This window comes from Rhinoraja longicauda, chromosome 3 (assembly GCF_053455715.1).
Source record: "Rhinoraja longicauda isolate Sanriku21f chromosome 3, sRhiLon1.1, whole genome shotgun sequence".
NCBI classification, from domain to species: Eukaryota; Metazoa; Chordata; class Chondrichthyes; order Rajiformes; family Arhynchobatidae; genus Rhinoraja; species Rhinoraja longicauda.
This window is the reverse complement of record NC_135955.1, coordinates 11,813,315-11,827,607: the sequence shown is the minus strand read 5'-3', so window position 1 is coordinate 11,827,607 and position 14,293 is coordinate 11,813,315. Positions and strand designations below refer to the sequence as shown.

Below are 14,293 nucleotides of genomic sequence, written 5' to 3'. Positions count from 1 at the left end.
TCATCCTGCAACTTGTTCCATACACCCACCACCCTCTGTGTGAAAAGATAGCCCTCAGATTCCAATTAAATCTTTTCACCTTTACAATAAACCTCTGTCCACTGGTCCTCGATTCCCTGACTCTGAGCAAGAGACTCTGAGCATCTACCCAATCTATTCCTCTCATGATTTTATACACCTCTGTAAGATCACCCCTCATTCTCCTGCTCTCCAGACTAATCAATCTCTCCCTATAGCTCAGACACACTAGTCTTGGCAACATCGTCGTGAATCTTCTCTGTACACTTGATGATGAGAACATATTGGGTAGACCAGACCTATATTCTCATGAATGTAGACTATTGAGAGGAGATGTCACAGACAGTACAGCACAGGCCCAGGAGCAGCCCCTTCAGTCCACAGCGTTCCTGCCAAACATGATGTTGCATGAAACTAATCTCATCTACAGCGCACAATCCATCTCCTTCCATTCCCTGTATAGCCATGACCATGTGCCGATCTAAATACTTTTTAAATGCCATTATTGTACCTGCCTGAACCACCACCCCTGGCAGTGCATTATAAGCACAGACCAATCTCTGTTCAAAAAACTTGTCCCGAACATCTCCTTGAAACCTTTCCACTCTGATCACAAACCTATGCCCTTTGCACCCTGAGTAAAAGGTTATGACTATCTACTTCACCAAACCTCTCATATTTTTATATATTTCTATCAGGCCTCCCATCAACCTCTGACACACCGGAGAAAACAATCCAGATGTTTCCAACACTCCTTATAGATATTACCCTTATAATCCAAGCAGCACTCTGGTAAATCTGCATTAGAATCACATGTTGGAAAGGTCAGAGACCATGGGATCAAAGACAAGCGGCTCTTTGGGTGTAAAATTGTCTTGGTAACAGGAGAAAGAGGTGGAGGGGGCAGGGTGGAGGTGTAAGTCTGTGACTGGTGGGATGCCACAAATGTCAGTGCTGGGACCTTTGATATACAGGAGATGTTGTTCTTTCAGTTTCTGATTTATCCTCAGAGAAATCTCTTTTGGTTACCGATAGCAATTTGTGCCTCTGTGTGGTTGCGTTACAAATTGACAAAGCTTCATTCTTTGCAGTTTCTTAACACGTGTTGCATGTGAAGGGGCACATGTTGTGTTGTGAACCGCAATATGGAATCACACAGAGCAGGTCGGAAGATGCTTGTGGTGGTTGGAGAACAATCATCTCAGCCACAGGACATCTCTGCAGGAGATCCTCATGTTAGTGTCCGAGGCCCAACCGCCTTCAGCTGCTTTATCAATGGTCTTCACATCAGTAAGCAACCAAAGGCATCAACCTTGGACAATAACCAGGTCAGGACTGATAGGTGGCAAGTTACATTCACTCCATACAAGTGCCAGGCAATGACAATACCCAACAAGAGAAAATCCAGCTATCAACCCCTGACGTACAATGGCATTACCATGAGTAAATCCCCCACCATTATATACGCTAGGAGGTTGACATTGACCGAAACTGAACTGGAATAACCATTTACACAATACCCAACTCTCCTTCTAAAACCATCATGAGTATGCCCGCGAACCTCAAGGGCTGCAGCAGTTCAAGAAGGCAGCTCACCATCACCTTCTCAAGGGCAACTAAGGATGGGCCATTAAATGCTGGATGCTACATACCTCCAATGAATACATTGTCAAAATGGTGAAGAGTATACCTTAAAGTAACGTAGGTGAAACTTACATGTCAGTGGACAAAATCCTTAATTTCCATGTTAATTAGCAATTGTGTGTTTGAGTCATTTAACAGAAGGAATAGAGACATCCAACCTCACCTAAAGCTTCACTGCAATAGGAGTTTAGAACAAGAACTTGGAACAAATTGGACTTTGAAAGTGTCAGACGAGTACAACTTAAAATAACATGGCTGGCACTGTTACGTCAGTAGATAAGAGGCTTTCATTTGTAGGTATTCATTGGCAATTTTGTGTTCAAGTCATTTAACAGAAAGAAAAAAAACTGTCAACCTCACCTAAAGCTTGACTGTAATAGGAGTCCCAATCATGCCACAACCATTTGCACATCCCATCGTACATGAATGTGTAAAGAACGTTTTCAACTCTCTCAGTGAAAGACATCTTATCTGTAAACTCTGAGAGTGTCACCGGTACATAAGAGGGAGGGGCTGGGATCTGTCCGCAGAGTCTCTCCGCTGAAAACCCCGGGGAGAATCTCAGAGAGAAGATGAAGGGAATTCCCAGCTTCAGAGCCAGGAGATCTCCACAGTACTGCACGGGGTCAGAGAGCAGGACTTTAAACTTCGAATCTCGCAGTTTTTGCAAAAGTTTTTCATTCTTTGTCACCGCATCACAGATGCCTTTGATAAATTTTTTTCCATGTTCTATGATTGCTGAGAATCTTCTGTACGCTTGCCAGTGGGATAATTGTGGATTTTCATAGATCCAGAATTCCAAAAGGATATCCATGAAATCTTTGTATTTGTCTCTGGTAAACGGCACCTCATATACTTCAAATTTCACTGGTGAGGGTTCAGAATAGTCGATGTAAAGTGTAGCTGAACTCACAGCCACAGTAACACTGTGACCTCTTGCGATCAGTTCATTGATGATGGATTTCAAGTTAATCCAGTGGCTTCCTTCTGCAGGCCAGATCAATATGTTCTCACTTGTTGCCCCCTGGAGAAGGAGAAATTCCAGAAACAGAAGCCTGATCTTCATGGTGTCAGGAACAGCTCTGAGCCGAGGATTCACTAACCTATTAACTGGCCAACTGGACATTGAGCCTTTTGAGGCACAAAGTTCACTTCCACAAGCAATAAAAGTGTCAGCAAATTCAAAATCCCGCACTGCACTTAGATTACCAAGAATGGATCCAGGGTTTTCCTAATCAGTTCTCTGAGCCAATTCCATCTGCCTGCAATGTTTAGAATTTGAACAGGTTGTATTAGGTTTATGTTTATAATTGTCACCTACACCGAGGTACAATGAAAAGCTTTGAATGAATGAATGAATGAATGAATGAATGAATGTTTATTGGCCAAGTATGTGCATATACAAGGAATGTGCCTTGGTGCTCCGCTCACAAATGACAACACAAACATACAGTTAACAATTAAGAAAAAAGCATAACCACATCAAAACAATAAGGATACAACATTACGGTCTAAATATGTGGGTGAAAATAAACCAGAGCAAAAAAGAGACTACAGACTTTGGTTATTGAGTAGAACTATCACTCGTGGAAAAAAAGCTGTTTTTATGTCCGGCTGTGGCTGCTTTGACAGTCCGGAGTCGCCTTCCAGAGGGAAGTGCTTCAAAGAGTTTGTGGCCAGGGTGAGAGGGGTCAGAGATTATCTTGTCCGCTCGCATCAATGGGGGGGGGGGGGGAGGTTGCAGCCAACATTTGTTTGCATGCTATCCAATTAATTCAGATAATACTATACATAAACACAATCAAGTCAAGCTCAAGGACATGAGTAGAACAACGGTGAAGGTACAGAGTGTAGAATGTAGTTCTCAGCTTTGTAGTGCACTAGTCGCCCAACTTTCTTTAACTGCAAAGGGAAGCATACAGATGCAGAATGCAGTATGCTCAGCATTATAGAGCAACCGTTCCAAAGGCAAAGTCCCCAATGAGATAGAGGAGAATTGGACTGTACCCAACCTTATGAATCAACTGCTCAGGAGGCTGATAACAGAGGGGTGGAAGCTGTGTGGGTCTGGTAATGGTCACTGTCAAGCTTCTGTTTCTTCTGCCCAATAGGATTGGGAAGAGGAAGAAACGCCTAGGGTGGGAAAGGCCCCTGATTATTGTTAGCCTCTTTCCCAGAGTTGGGAAGGTGTAGATTGAGTCAATGGTGGGGAGTCCATTCTGCGTGGTGGACTGATTAACATCCCCAACTCTGCTATTTCTTGTGGTCTTGGGAAGAGCTGTTCCCAAACCACGTTGTAATGCAACCCATCAGTAAGCTTTCCATTGGTGAATCTGTCAAGGTTGGTAAGATTCTTTGGAGGCATGACGAACTACATCAGTCTCCTGAGGAAGTAGAGGCATTGGTGCGTCTTCTTGGCTGTCACTTCAATGTGGGTTGGTCCAGAACAGATCTTTGGTTTTGTTTACGCCAAGGAACTTGAAGCTCTCAACCAGTTCCACTTCGGCGCCATCGATTCTGACTGTGGCGCGTACTCCATCAAGCTTCCTAAAGTCAATTACTGGCTCCTTCATCTTGCTAACATTAAGGTAGCGGTTCCGTAGGAAAGAACTGCAGGTGCTGATTTAAACCGAAGATAGACACAAAAAGCTGGAGTAACTCAGCGGGACAGGCAGCATCTCTGGAGAGAGGGAATGGGTGACGTTTTGGATGGAGAGAGGTTGTTGTCTTGACACGGTTTTATTAAATTCCCCCATCTCCTTTCTCCACTCCATGCTGTCATTGCTCATGATCCACCCCTCCCCAGCGCGTTATCTGCAAACCTGCAGATGGAGTTAGGGACCAATTTGGCCATATAGTCATGAGTGTTAGGGAGTATTGTAGGGCAGTGCTTCTTAAACTGTTTCAGTGTCATTCACCCTTGAGTCTTTATCACAAACTTTCATTCACCCTCGACTAAATTTTCTTATGTTTTTTTGGTAATTTTTATCTTATTTTCCCTTGTGTATAGTTTTATATATATATTAAGTCATTCACCCTTCATTCACCCCTCTAGTTTCATTCAACCCAAAATAATTCAATTCACCCTTGGGTGAACCATTCACCAGTTTAAGAAGCACTGTTGTAGGGGACTCAGAACACATCTTCGTGGGACAGCAGTGTTGGGAATTATTGTGGAGCAAATGTTGTCATCTATCCTCACTGATTGAGGTCGGGGGTTCAGAAAGTCCAGGATCCAGGCAGAGAGGGGTGCTGACTCCCAAATTTCGAGATGAGTTTGGATGGGATAATGGTGTTGAAGGCAGAGTTTTGGTCAATACATAAGTTATGGTCGGACGTAGGAGTCCTTAGAAACATAGAAAATAGGTGCAGGTGTAGGCCATTCGCACCTTCGAACCAGCACCGCCATTTAATATGATCATGGCTGATCATCCAAAATCAGTACCCTGTTCCTGCTTTTTCCCTATAGTCCCTTGATTCCGTTAGCCCTAAGAACTAAATCCAACTCTCTCTTGAAAACATCCAGTAATTGGCCTCCACTGCCTTCTGTGACAGAGAATTCCACAGATTCACAACTCTCTGGGTAAAAAAATGTTTCCGCATCTCAGTCCTAAATGGCCTACCCCTTATTCCTAAACTGTGAGCCCTGGTTCTGGACTCCCCCAACATCAGGAACATTTTTCCTGCATATAGCCTGTCCAATACCCTAAGAATTTTATATGTTTCTATAAGATCCCCTCTCATCCTTTTAAATTCCAGTGAATATAAGCCCAGTTGATCCATTCTTTCATCATATGTCAGTTCCGCTGTCCCGGGAATTAACCTGGTGCACTCCCCCAATAGCAAGAATGTCCTTCCTTAAATTAGGAGACCAAAACTGCACACAATACTCCAGGTGTGGTTTCACCAGGGCCCTGTACAACTGAGTAGGACCTCTTAGCCCCTATACCCAAATCCTTTGCTATGAAGGCCAACATGCCATTTGCTTTCTTCACTGCCTGCTGTACCTGCATGCTTACTTTACTTGTCTAGGTTGTTCCAGGATGAGGTTAGGGCCAGAGATATGGTGTTTGCTGTGAATCTGTTGTGATGGTTGGCAAACTGCAAATCAATACAACATAGAAACATAGAAAATAGGTGCAGGAGGAGGCCATTTGGCCTTTCGAGCCAGCACCACCATTCATTGTGACCATGGCTGATCATCCACAATCAATAATCTGTGCCTGCCTTCTCCCCATATCCCTTGATTCCACTAGCCACTAGAGCTCTATCTAACTCTCTCTTAAATTCATCCAGTGAATTGGCCTCCACTGCCTTCTGTGGCAGAAAATTCCATAAATTCACAACTCTCTGGGTGAAAAAGTTTCTTCACACTTTAGTTTTAAATGGTCTCCCCTTTATTCTTAGACTGTGGCCCCTGGCTCTGGAGTCTCCCAACATTGGGAACATTTTTCCTGCATCTAGTTTGTCCAGTCCTTTTATAATTTTATACGTCTCTATAAGATCCCCTCTCATCCTTCTAAACTCCAGTGAATACAAGCCTAGTCTTTCCAATCTTTCCTCATATGCCCTTCGACCCAACTTGCCCATGCCAACCAAGATGCCCCATCTACTCTAGTCCCACCTGCCACGTTTAGCCCATATCCTTCTAAACCTCCCCTATCTATGTACCTAGGCAGAAGGCATTACCGCGCAGGATTTCTTCGGTTCCTCGTGCGTGTTTTAGATGGTCAATAAAAATTCCTCGGCACCCATTTGTAGCAAAGTTACACTCGTTCAAAGAGTTGGAAACCTTACCCAAGATCTCGCTGTAGAATGAATCCCATTCTGACCAAAATTGGAAGAAGATAAAATCGTGAACGACGTACAAGAGGAGATTTTCAATTCGTTGGATAAAGGTCATCGAAGTGTTGAGCTCCGACAAGGTGGCGGGGACATATGAAGGAGGGGCTGGCAATTGACCACAGTGCCGCTGCATTGAAAAGCCCGGGCAGAATCTAAACGTATAGACAAAAGGAATCTTAAGCTGCAAAGCCAATAGCTCTCCCCCAACCGTCACGGGATCAGCAAGGATAACGTCAAACCTCAACTGTCTCAGTTTTTCCATTCGATCCTTATTCCGGAACAAAACATCGCAAATTGGTTTGTTTAGATGAAAGATGTTGGCCATGAAGACCTTGATTCTTTCATAAAACTCCCAATGGGACAGATGCGGCTTCTCGTACATCCATAACTGTAAAGCATCATCAATCAACGCTTCCACTTTCTCCGGTCCAAATGGAAACTCCAGCAGTTCGACCTTCATGCCTTCTGGTTGATCAAGGTGGCCGAGGATTGAAGATGTGCTCAGTATAGCGGTCACGTCGTGCCCCTGTTTCAGCAGTTCCTTTATGATGTGTTTAACGTTAAGCCAATGACTACTTTCTATTGGCCAGACAAGCACGTTTCCACAAAGGGAAGAGCCCGTCCATGTTAGCAGAAGGAACAGAAAGCTTTGATGAATAACTGCTGTTGACATAGCCACTCCTCCAAGGCCCCACGCCTTTCCCACGGTACCTGTGACACGTCAATAAAAACCAACACACAAGTAGCAGTAGAGTTGCTGGCTCACAACGCCGGAGACCCACGTTCGATCTTGACTCCGGGCGCTGTCTGTACAGAGTTTGCACGTTCTCCCTGTGACCGCGTGGATGTTTCTCCGGGCGCTCCGGTGTCCCGCCACATCGCGAAGACGTGCGGGTTTGTAGGTTAATCGGCTTCTGTAAATTGTCCCTCGTGTGCAGGACGGAACTAGTGCACGGGTGATCACTTGTCGGCGTGGATTTGGTGGGCTGAAGGGTCCGTTTCCATGCTGTATCTCTAAAACTGGGGCAATTCGCCAATCGCAGAGTGAATTAGCCCACCTGCAAGGAAAGATCAAAACAATACATCTCATTCAACTCACAGCCAATTACATCCTTCTGAATTAATCTTGCTTAATAAATATCTTGCAAGGCAGATGCACATTTTTTTATGACGTGGGGGGGGGGGGGGGGGGGGGGGGTTGAGACAAAAATAAGCTGTGAGTCAACCATTGTAGAATTTGACAAGAATGTAAATGCTTGCACGCCATGCAGAATCCAATAAACAATGACAATCTGATACAGAGATAGAAAATAACTGAAATATGTCAACCTCGCAACCAAGAGATGGAGTGAAAGATGAAATGGTCAAGATGCAGGCAGATACAAGGAACTGCAGATGCTGTTTTACCGAGGAACCCTACAAAATGCTGGAGTAACTCAGTGGGTCAGGCAGTACCTTCGGAGAACATGGATACGTGATGTTTTGGGTCGGGACCCTTCTTCGGACTGATGGAAGGATCTGGAGAATGGGCCCAACCGCAAACGTCACCTGTCCATGTTCTCCAGGGATGCTGGCTGACCCGCTGTGTTACTCCAGTATTTTGTGCCTTTTTGTGCATTGGTCATGGGTATTGCTGGTATGTCCTAGCAAGTTTGAGACTTTCACACATGTGGTTAACGTGGAACATGTGGTACATGTGGAAACCCTGATACTGCTGGGAAATCATCACCGATACATATTTCAATATGGTTGCTCCATAGATTCCCAATCCAGAGGCAGGCATCCATTTTGCTGACAATCGCTAATGGAAACATAGAAACATAGAAAATAGGTGCAGGAGGAGGCCATTCAGCCCTTCAAGAGTATTTTGCACTGGAGATTCAAATCTCAAATATTTTACTGGGTTGGTTCTGGCAGAAGATAAATAGAAATTGTAAAGTTATGGAGGAGATCCTTATTCTTAATTATTTCCATTTAACACTTTTAATTTTGAAATTCTTGTGAATAAAAATTAAAAAATAAATTATAATCGCTTAACAATTTTCATTTTTAAATTATTTGATTCTTGGAAAATGTTTTGAAATTTAGAAATGTGGTGAATAAAATTAGCAGATAAATCATTGTTTAGCAATTTTCACTTTTTTATTCTTTATCTTTGGTCTTGTAAAATGTTTCGAATTTTAAAAATGTGCAGAACCCAAACAAGGCTACAACACTGAGACTGGAGATTTTCAGAGGCTTGGGAATCTCCTGCCATCAATCAGCTCCCTGAAAGTGGGATCACAGGTAGACAGGCTGGTGAAGGAGGTGTTTAACATGTGACCTTCCTCAGTAAGGCCATTGAGTATCGGAGTTGAGATGTTATGTTCCAGAGTTGTACAATACAATACAGTTGTACAATACCACCCCTCGACTCCATCCAAGGACCCAAACAGTCTTTTCAGGTGAGGCAGAGGTTCACCTGCACCTCCTCCAACCTCATCTATTGTATCTGCTGTTCCAGAAGTCAACTTCTCTACATTGGCGAGACCTAACGCAGGCTCGGCGATCATTTCGCTCAACACCTTCACTCAGTCCTCCTTAACCAACCTGATCTCCCGGTCGGTGGCTCAGCACTTCAACTCCCCCTTCCGCTCCCAGTCTGACGTTTCTGTCATGGGCCTCCTCCAGCGTCATAGTGAGGCCCAGTGCAAATTGGAGAAACAACAGCTCATATTTCGCTTGGGCAAGCTAGGAATTTATTCCTTGAAGCATAGGAACTGAGGGGTAATCTTACAGAGGTGTATAAAATCACCAGGGGCTGAGATAAGGTTAATGCACAAAGTGTTTTATTCAGCAAAAGGTAATCAAAATCGATCAGGCATAAATTTACACAGGAGGTGGTATATACATGGAACAAGCTGCCAGAAGAAGTGGTAGATAAGGCTTACACAGGATATTTATTTATAGGATATTTATAGGACATTTAGAAAGGACATCTATTGGAAAGTTTGGGAAGAAAATGGGCCAAATGCAGGTAAATGGCACTAACAGTTAGGCGATTTAGTTGACCTGGACCAGTTGTGCTGTGGGACCTATTTCCATGCTGTTTAGTTCAACGACTTTAGACAATAGACAATAGACAATAGACAATAGGTGCAGGAGTAGGCCATTCAGCCCTTCGAGCCAGCACCGCCATTCAATGCGATTATGGCTGATCACTCTCAATCAGTACCCCGTTCCTGCCTTCTCCCCATACCCCCTCACTCCGCTATCCTTAAGAGCTCTATCCAGCTCTCTCTTGAAAGCATCCAACGAACTGGCCTCCACTGCCTTCTGAGGCAGAGAATTCCACACCTTCACCACTCTCTGACTGAAAAAGTTCTTCCTCATCTCCGTTCTAAATGGCCTAACCCTTATTCTTAAACTGTGGCCCCTTTATGGCTAGTAAGTTTGTGGATGACAGAAAATAAAACTTTATGTAAAATTACAACAGATCTGGAAGAACTATGGAGGTGGGCCAAGCAATGGTAGATGGAATTTAACGCTGATAAGTGCAAGGTGTTACATTTTGTAAAATTAAACCAGGGCAGGACATACATGATAGGGCCCTGGAATGTTGTAGAACAGGGAGAGTTAGGAGTGCAGGTACTCAGTTCATCAGATCATAAGATCATAGATCATAAGTGATAGGACTACAATTAGGCTATTTGGCCTATCAAGTCTACTCCGCCATTCAATCATGGCTGATCTATCTCTCCCTCCTAACCACATTCTCCTGCCATCTCCCCATAAATTCTGACACCCGTACTAATCGAGAATCTCTCTATGCCTTAAATATACCTACTGACTTTGCCTTCACAGCCTTCTGTGGCAAAGAATTCCACAGATTCACTACCCTCTGAATAAAGTTCCATGAAAGTATTAACATAGATGGACAGGATGGTGAAGATGATTAGCTTTCATCAGTCAGGACGCTGAGTACCAGAAGATAGACACAAAATGCTGGAGTAACTCAGTGGGACAGGCGGCATCTCTGGAGAGAAGGAATGGGTGAAGGAATTGTGGCACCTTCACGCCAACGTTGGTTTTGCAAACAGCCAGTCACCGCTGGCGACCTGCCCGGAGCCTGGTGAGAAGGTCCAGCCACAAGAGCTCAGCAGCAACTCCAAAGTCAGACGCACTAATTGGCCTTATCTGCACACGGGTTATGATTGGTGAGAACGTAGGTCAAATTGGCTTCTGGAATAAGCGGGACATGAGGTGTCTGGCTCGGCTAAGTGCCGTTTGTTCTTTGCTTTCTGTCGTGGGATTCAGTCGATCCTCCAAATGGTGGCCCCGTTGCTACACGCAAGCTTCCACTTACTCACGAAATGTATGACGATACGAGGGACACGGTGTCAGTTGACGAAGTAAAACTCAACGTCCCAACTCTTTGTACAACCAACACGACAGCGTGGATTTCAATACTAGCAGCTCGATTTCACTCCTTCAAGATCTCGAGCCAACGGACAAAATTCGGGTTCCTAGCATCTCGTCTTCCAGAGCAGATCGCGGCGGAAGTGGAAGACGTGCTCCAAGAGGCTCTCGATCCTGAAGAAATGATGCCATACGACAAGCTTAAATCCGCTATCTTGGAGTGAACACAGCCTTCGAAGCAAGGCCGCATTTCGGAGCTGCTGGGAGATGATAATCTCGGCGATAGGAGGCCATCACAAATGCTGCAAATGAAGGGTCTCGACCCGAAACGTCACCCATTCCTTCTGTCCCGAGATGCTGCCTGACCTGCTGAGTTACTCCAGCATTTTGTGAATAAATCGATTTGTACCAGCATCTGCAGTTATTTTCTTATACAAATGCTGCGGATATGGGGCGGGCTGGCGGGAGACAAAAAGATTGGCGGCAGTGGCTGGAAACAGAAGTTTCTCCACTGTATGCCGACTCTGGTGCAGGGGCACCTGATGGGGTATGTTCCAATCGGCCAGCATAGATGAGCTCGCAAAACAGGCTGGCATTGTCATGGAGTCAACCACTGCACTGCAGGTGACTGTGGTTAATGCAACAACAGTAAAGCCGGAAAATGCATAGTGGGAACAACAAATTGCAGCGCTCACTGCGCAAGTTCTCACTGCCAGCAGCCTTGTCGAGAAGGTCCAGCCACAAGAGCTCAATAACAACTGCAAGGTCAGACGCACTAATTGGCCTTATCTGCACACGGGCTGCCATTGGTGGCTTCTGGAATAAACGGGGCACAAGGTGTCTGGCTCGGCTAAGTGTTGATTATTCTTTGCTTTCTGTCGTGGGATTCAGTTGATCCTACTACGTTTCGGTTTGAGACCCTTCTTCAGAATGGTCTCGACCCGAAACGGTCTGAAGAAGGGTCTCGACCCGAAACGACACCCATTCCTTCTCTCCAGAGATGCTGCCTGTCCCGCTGAGTTTTTGTGTCCACCTTCGCTTTAAACCAGCATCTGCAGTACCTTCCTACACGTTGAGCACAAGAGTTGAAACACCATGTTACAACTGGACGAGCCGTTGGTAAAATCACACTTGTAGTACTCTATGCTGTTCTAGTCAACCGGCCATTAGAACAATTATATTATGCTGGAAAGAGGACAGAGAAGATTCATGAGGAAGTTGCCAGGACTGGATGATTTGCGTTATAAGGAGGCTGAGGGGTGACCTTAGAGGTATATAAAATCACAGGGGGCATAGATAAGATGAATAGTCATCTCGCCCTAGTAGGGGGAGTCTAAAACTAGAGGGCATAGGATGAAGGTGAGATGGGAGAGATTTAAAAAAAGACCTGAGGCGGGGTGACCTTTTCCACATATGGTGAAGTGTATATGGAACAAGCATGCAGAAGGAGGTAGAGACTGTTACAATGGCAATATTTTAAAGACATTCGGAAAGGTACATGGATAGGAAAGGCTTAGAGGCATATGGTCCCAATGCAGGTAAAGAAAACGAGCTCAAGAAGGCACCTCGGACATCATGGGATGAGTTGGGCCGAAGGGGTGGTGTGTCCCTGCTGTACACCTTTCTGCCTCCACAAACAGTCAGACAAGTTAGGCTTGCCTGTGCTGGAATGAGAAGGCACTGCCTAATCACATGCACGCCCTTACCTTTCTCCACAGGTCCAGCAAGCAAACCGACGCGGAGGCACGAGGCCCTAGATGCCGCAGTCTTGAGGAGAAAACACAGCGCTGGAGGAACTCAGCAGGTCCAGCCGGAATGAAGATATGATGTTTCTGGTTGACACACTTCTTAACCTAGGGTGAAATAATAGGCATAGCTTCTGCTCGTCAGCCCACGCTGAGCATCTACTCGGCATATCAGTCGTCAGTCATAATGAAAGCATCCCGTCATTGCCGTAAACCTTCACTCCTCACAACAGTTCAAAGTCTAAGGAACCTGATCTCCCTTTCTTGTGAGATTGTTGTTGAACATCCTCCAATAGAGAGCATGCTTCAGAACACCTGGCAGCACATCAAGTACTGCACACAAGTTGATAAAATCTGGAGCCATCTTTTGGGTTTGGTGATACCTGGCGTCAAAACAATCTTGCGAAGGAATTTTCTGTCATTTTTTAATCGCAATGCAATCTCAGCTGTCCAAAACTAATTTTGTGCTGAATTAAAACTGAAAGTGTAAGAACTAATTGGCAGGTAGGTTGGCATCTGGCGAAGAGAAACAGATTTAATAACTTAGCGTGAGGGCACAGCATTTCCACAGTGTGATGGCTAGTATGCAAGAGGACTACAGTGCAGTGCTGGGTGGCAGTCCCTTCTTTCACCACGGATGCTGCCTGACCAGCTGAACATTTCCAGCATTTTCTAGGTTTCGGTTTTGGAGATCCAACAATGTCGGTGTTTGTCTTTGGATTAATGTTGAGTTAATTGCATTTGTCAGTTTAGTTTAGTTTAGTTTAGAGATAGAGCGTGGAAACAGGCCCTTCGGCCCACCGAATCCGGGCCTACCAGCGATCCCTGCATATTAACGCTATCCTACACACACTAGGGACAATTTTACACATACATCAAGCCAATTTACCTCAAAACCTGGATGAAGATCTCGGAGAAAACCCACACGTCACAGGGAGAACGTACAAACTCTGTACAGACAGCACTCATAGTTGGGACCACCTATTGTGAATTGTTTACATAAGTGCGAGTTTACGCAAGTCACCTGTCGTGTAATTTGGGGAGTGCCTGTACTAGATAACTGGTCCAAAACAGTGCAAAAGTCATTGGTGCAACCAAAACAAAGACCACAGTAGATTATAGTTGCTGAGGTAGGGCTGTGGTTAATGTTGTGCAGTGTGGTTCAAGAGCCTATTACTTGCTGGGAAGGTCATAAGTGATAGGAATAGAATTGGGCCATTCGGCCCATCAAGTCTATTCCGCCATTCAGTCATGGCTGATCTATCTCTCCCTCCTAACCCCATTCTCCTGTCTTCTCCCCATAATTCCTGACAATCAAGAATCTATCTCTCAATATGACAATATGAATGGTCATGGGGCATAACAATGTTGTCCACTCCACACCTGTGGCCACCATTAGAGGTGAGAGCCAGAGGAACCATGATCTGCAGTAGCAGCTGTAACAGGATAGATTTGGGCACATTTTCAGTTTAGTTTAGTTTAGTTTAGAGTTACAGATTGGAAACAGGCCCTTCAGCCCACTGAGTCCATGCTGACCATAGAATCCGCCGTTTATACCAGTGCTATGTTATCCCACTTTCCCATTCACTCTGATGCCACCGGGGAAACCCATCGGTTGTAACAAAGTGATAGACACAGAGTGC

General features: G+C 44.9%; 1 protein-coding gene across 1 annotated transcript in view; it reads right to left on the bottom strand.

Annotated features, from left to right (window-relative positions):
* Positions 1-2,742, bottom strand: part of LOC144612104 (UDP-glucuronosyltransferase 2A1-like) — an 88,500-nt gene extending 85,758 nt beyond the window's left edge. The window contains exon 1 of the mRNA XM_078431679.1: positions 2,023-2,742. Coding sequence (XP_078287805.1) covers positions 2,023-2,728 — 706 coding nt within the window. The 5' untranslated portion in view covers positions 2,729-2,742. The remainder of the gene's footprint in view (positions 1-2,022) is intronic.
* Positions 2,743-14,293: the final 11,551 nt, after the last annotated feature.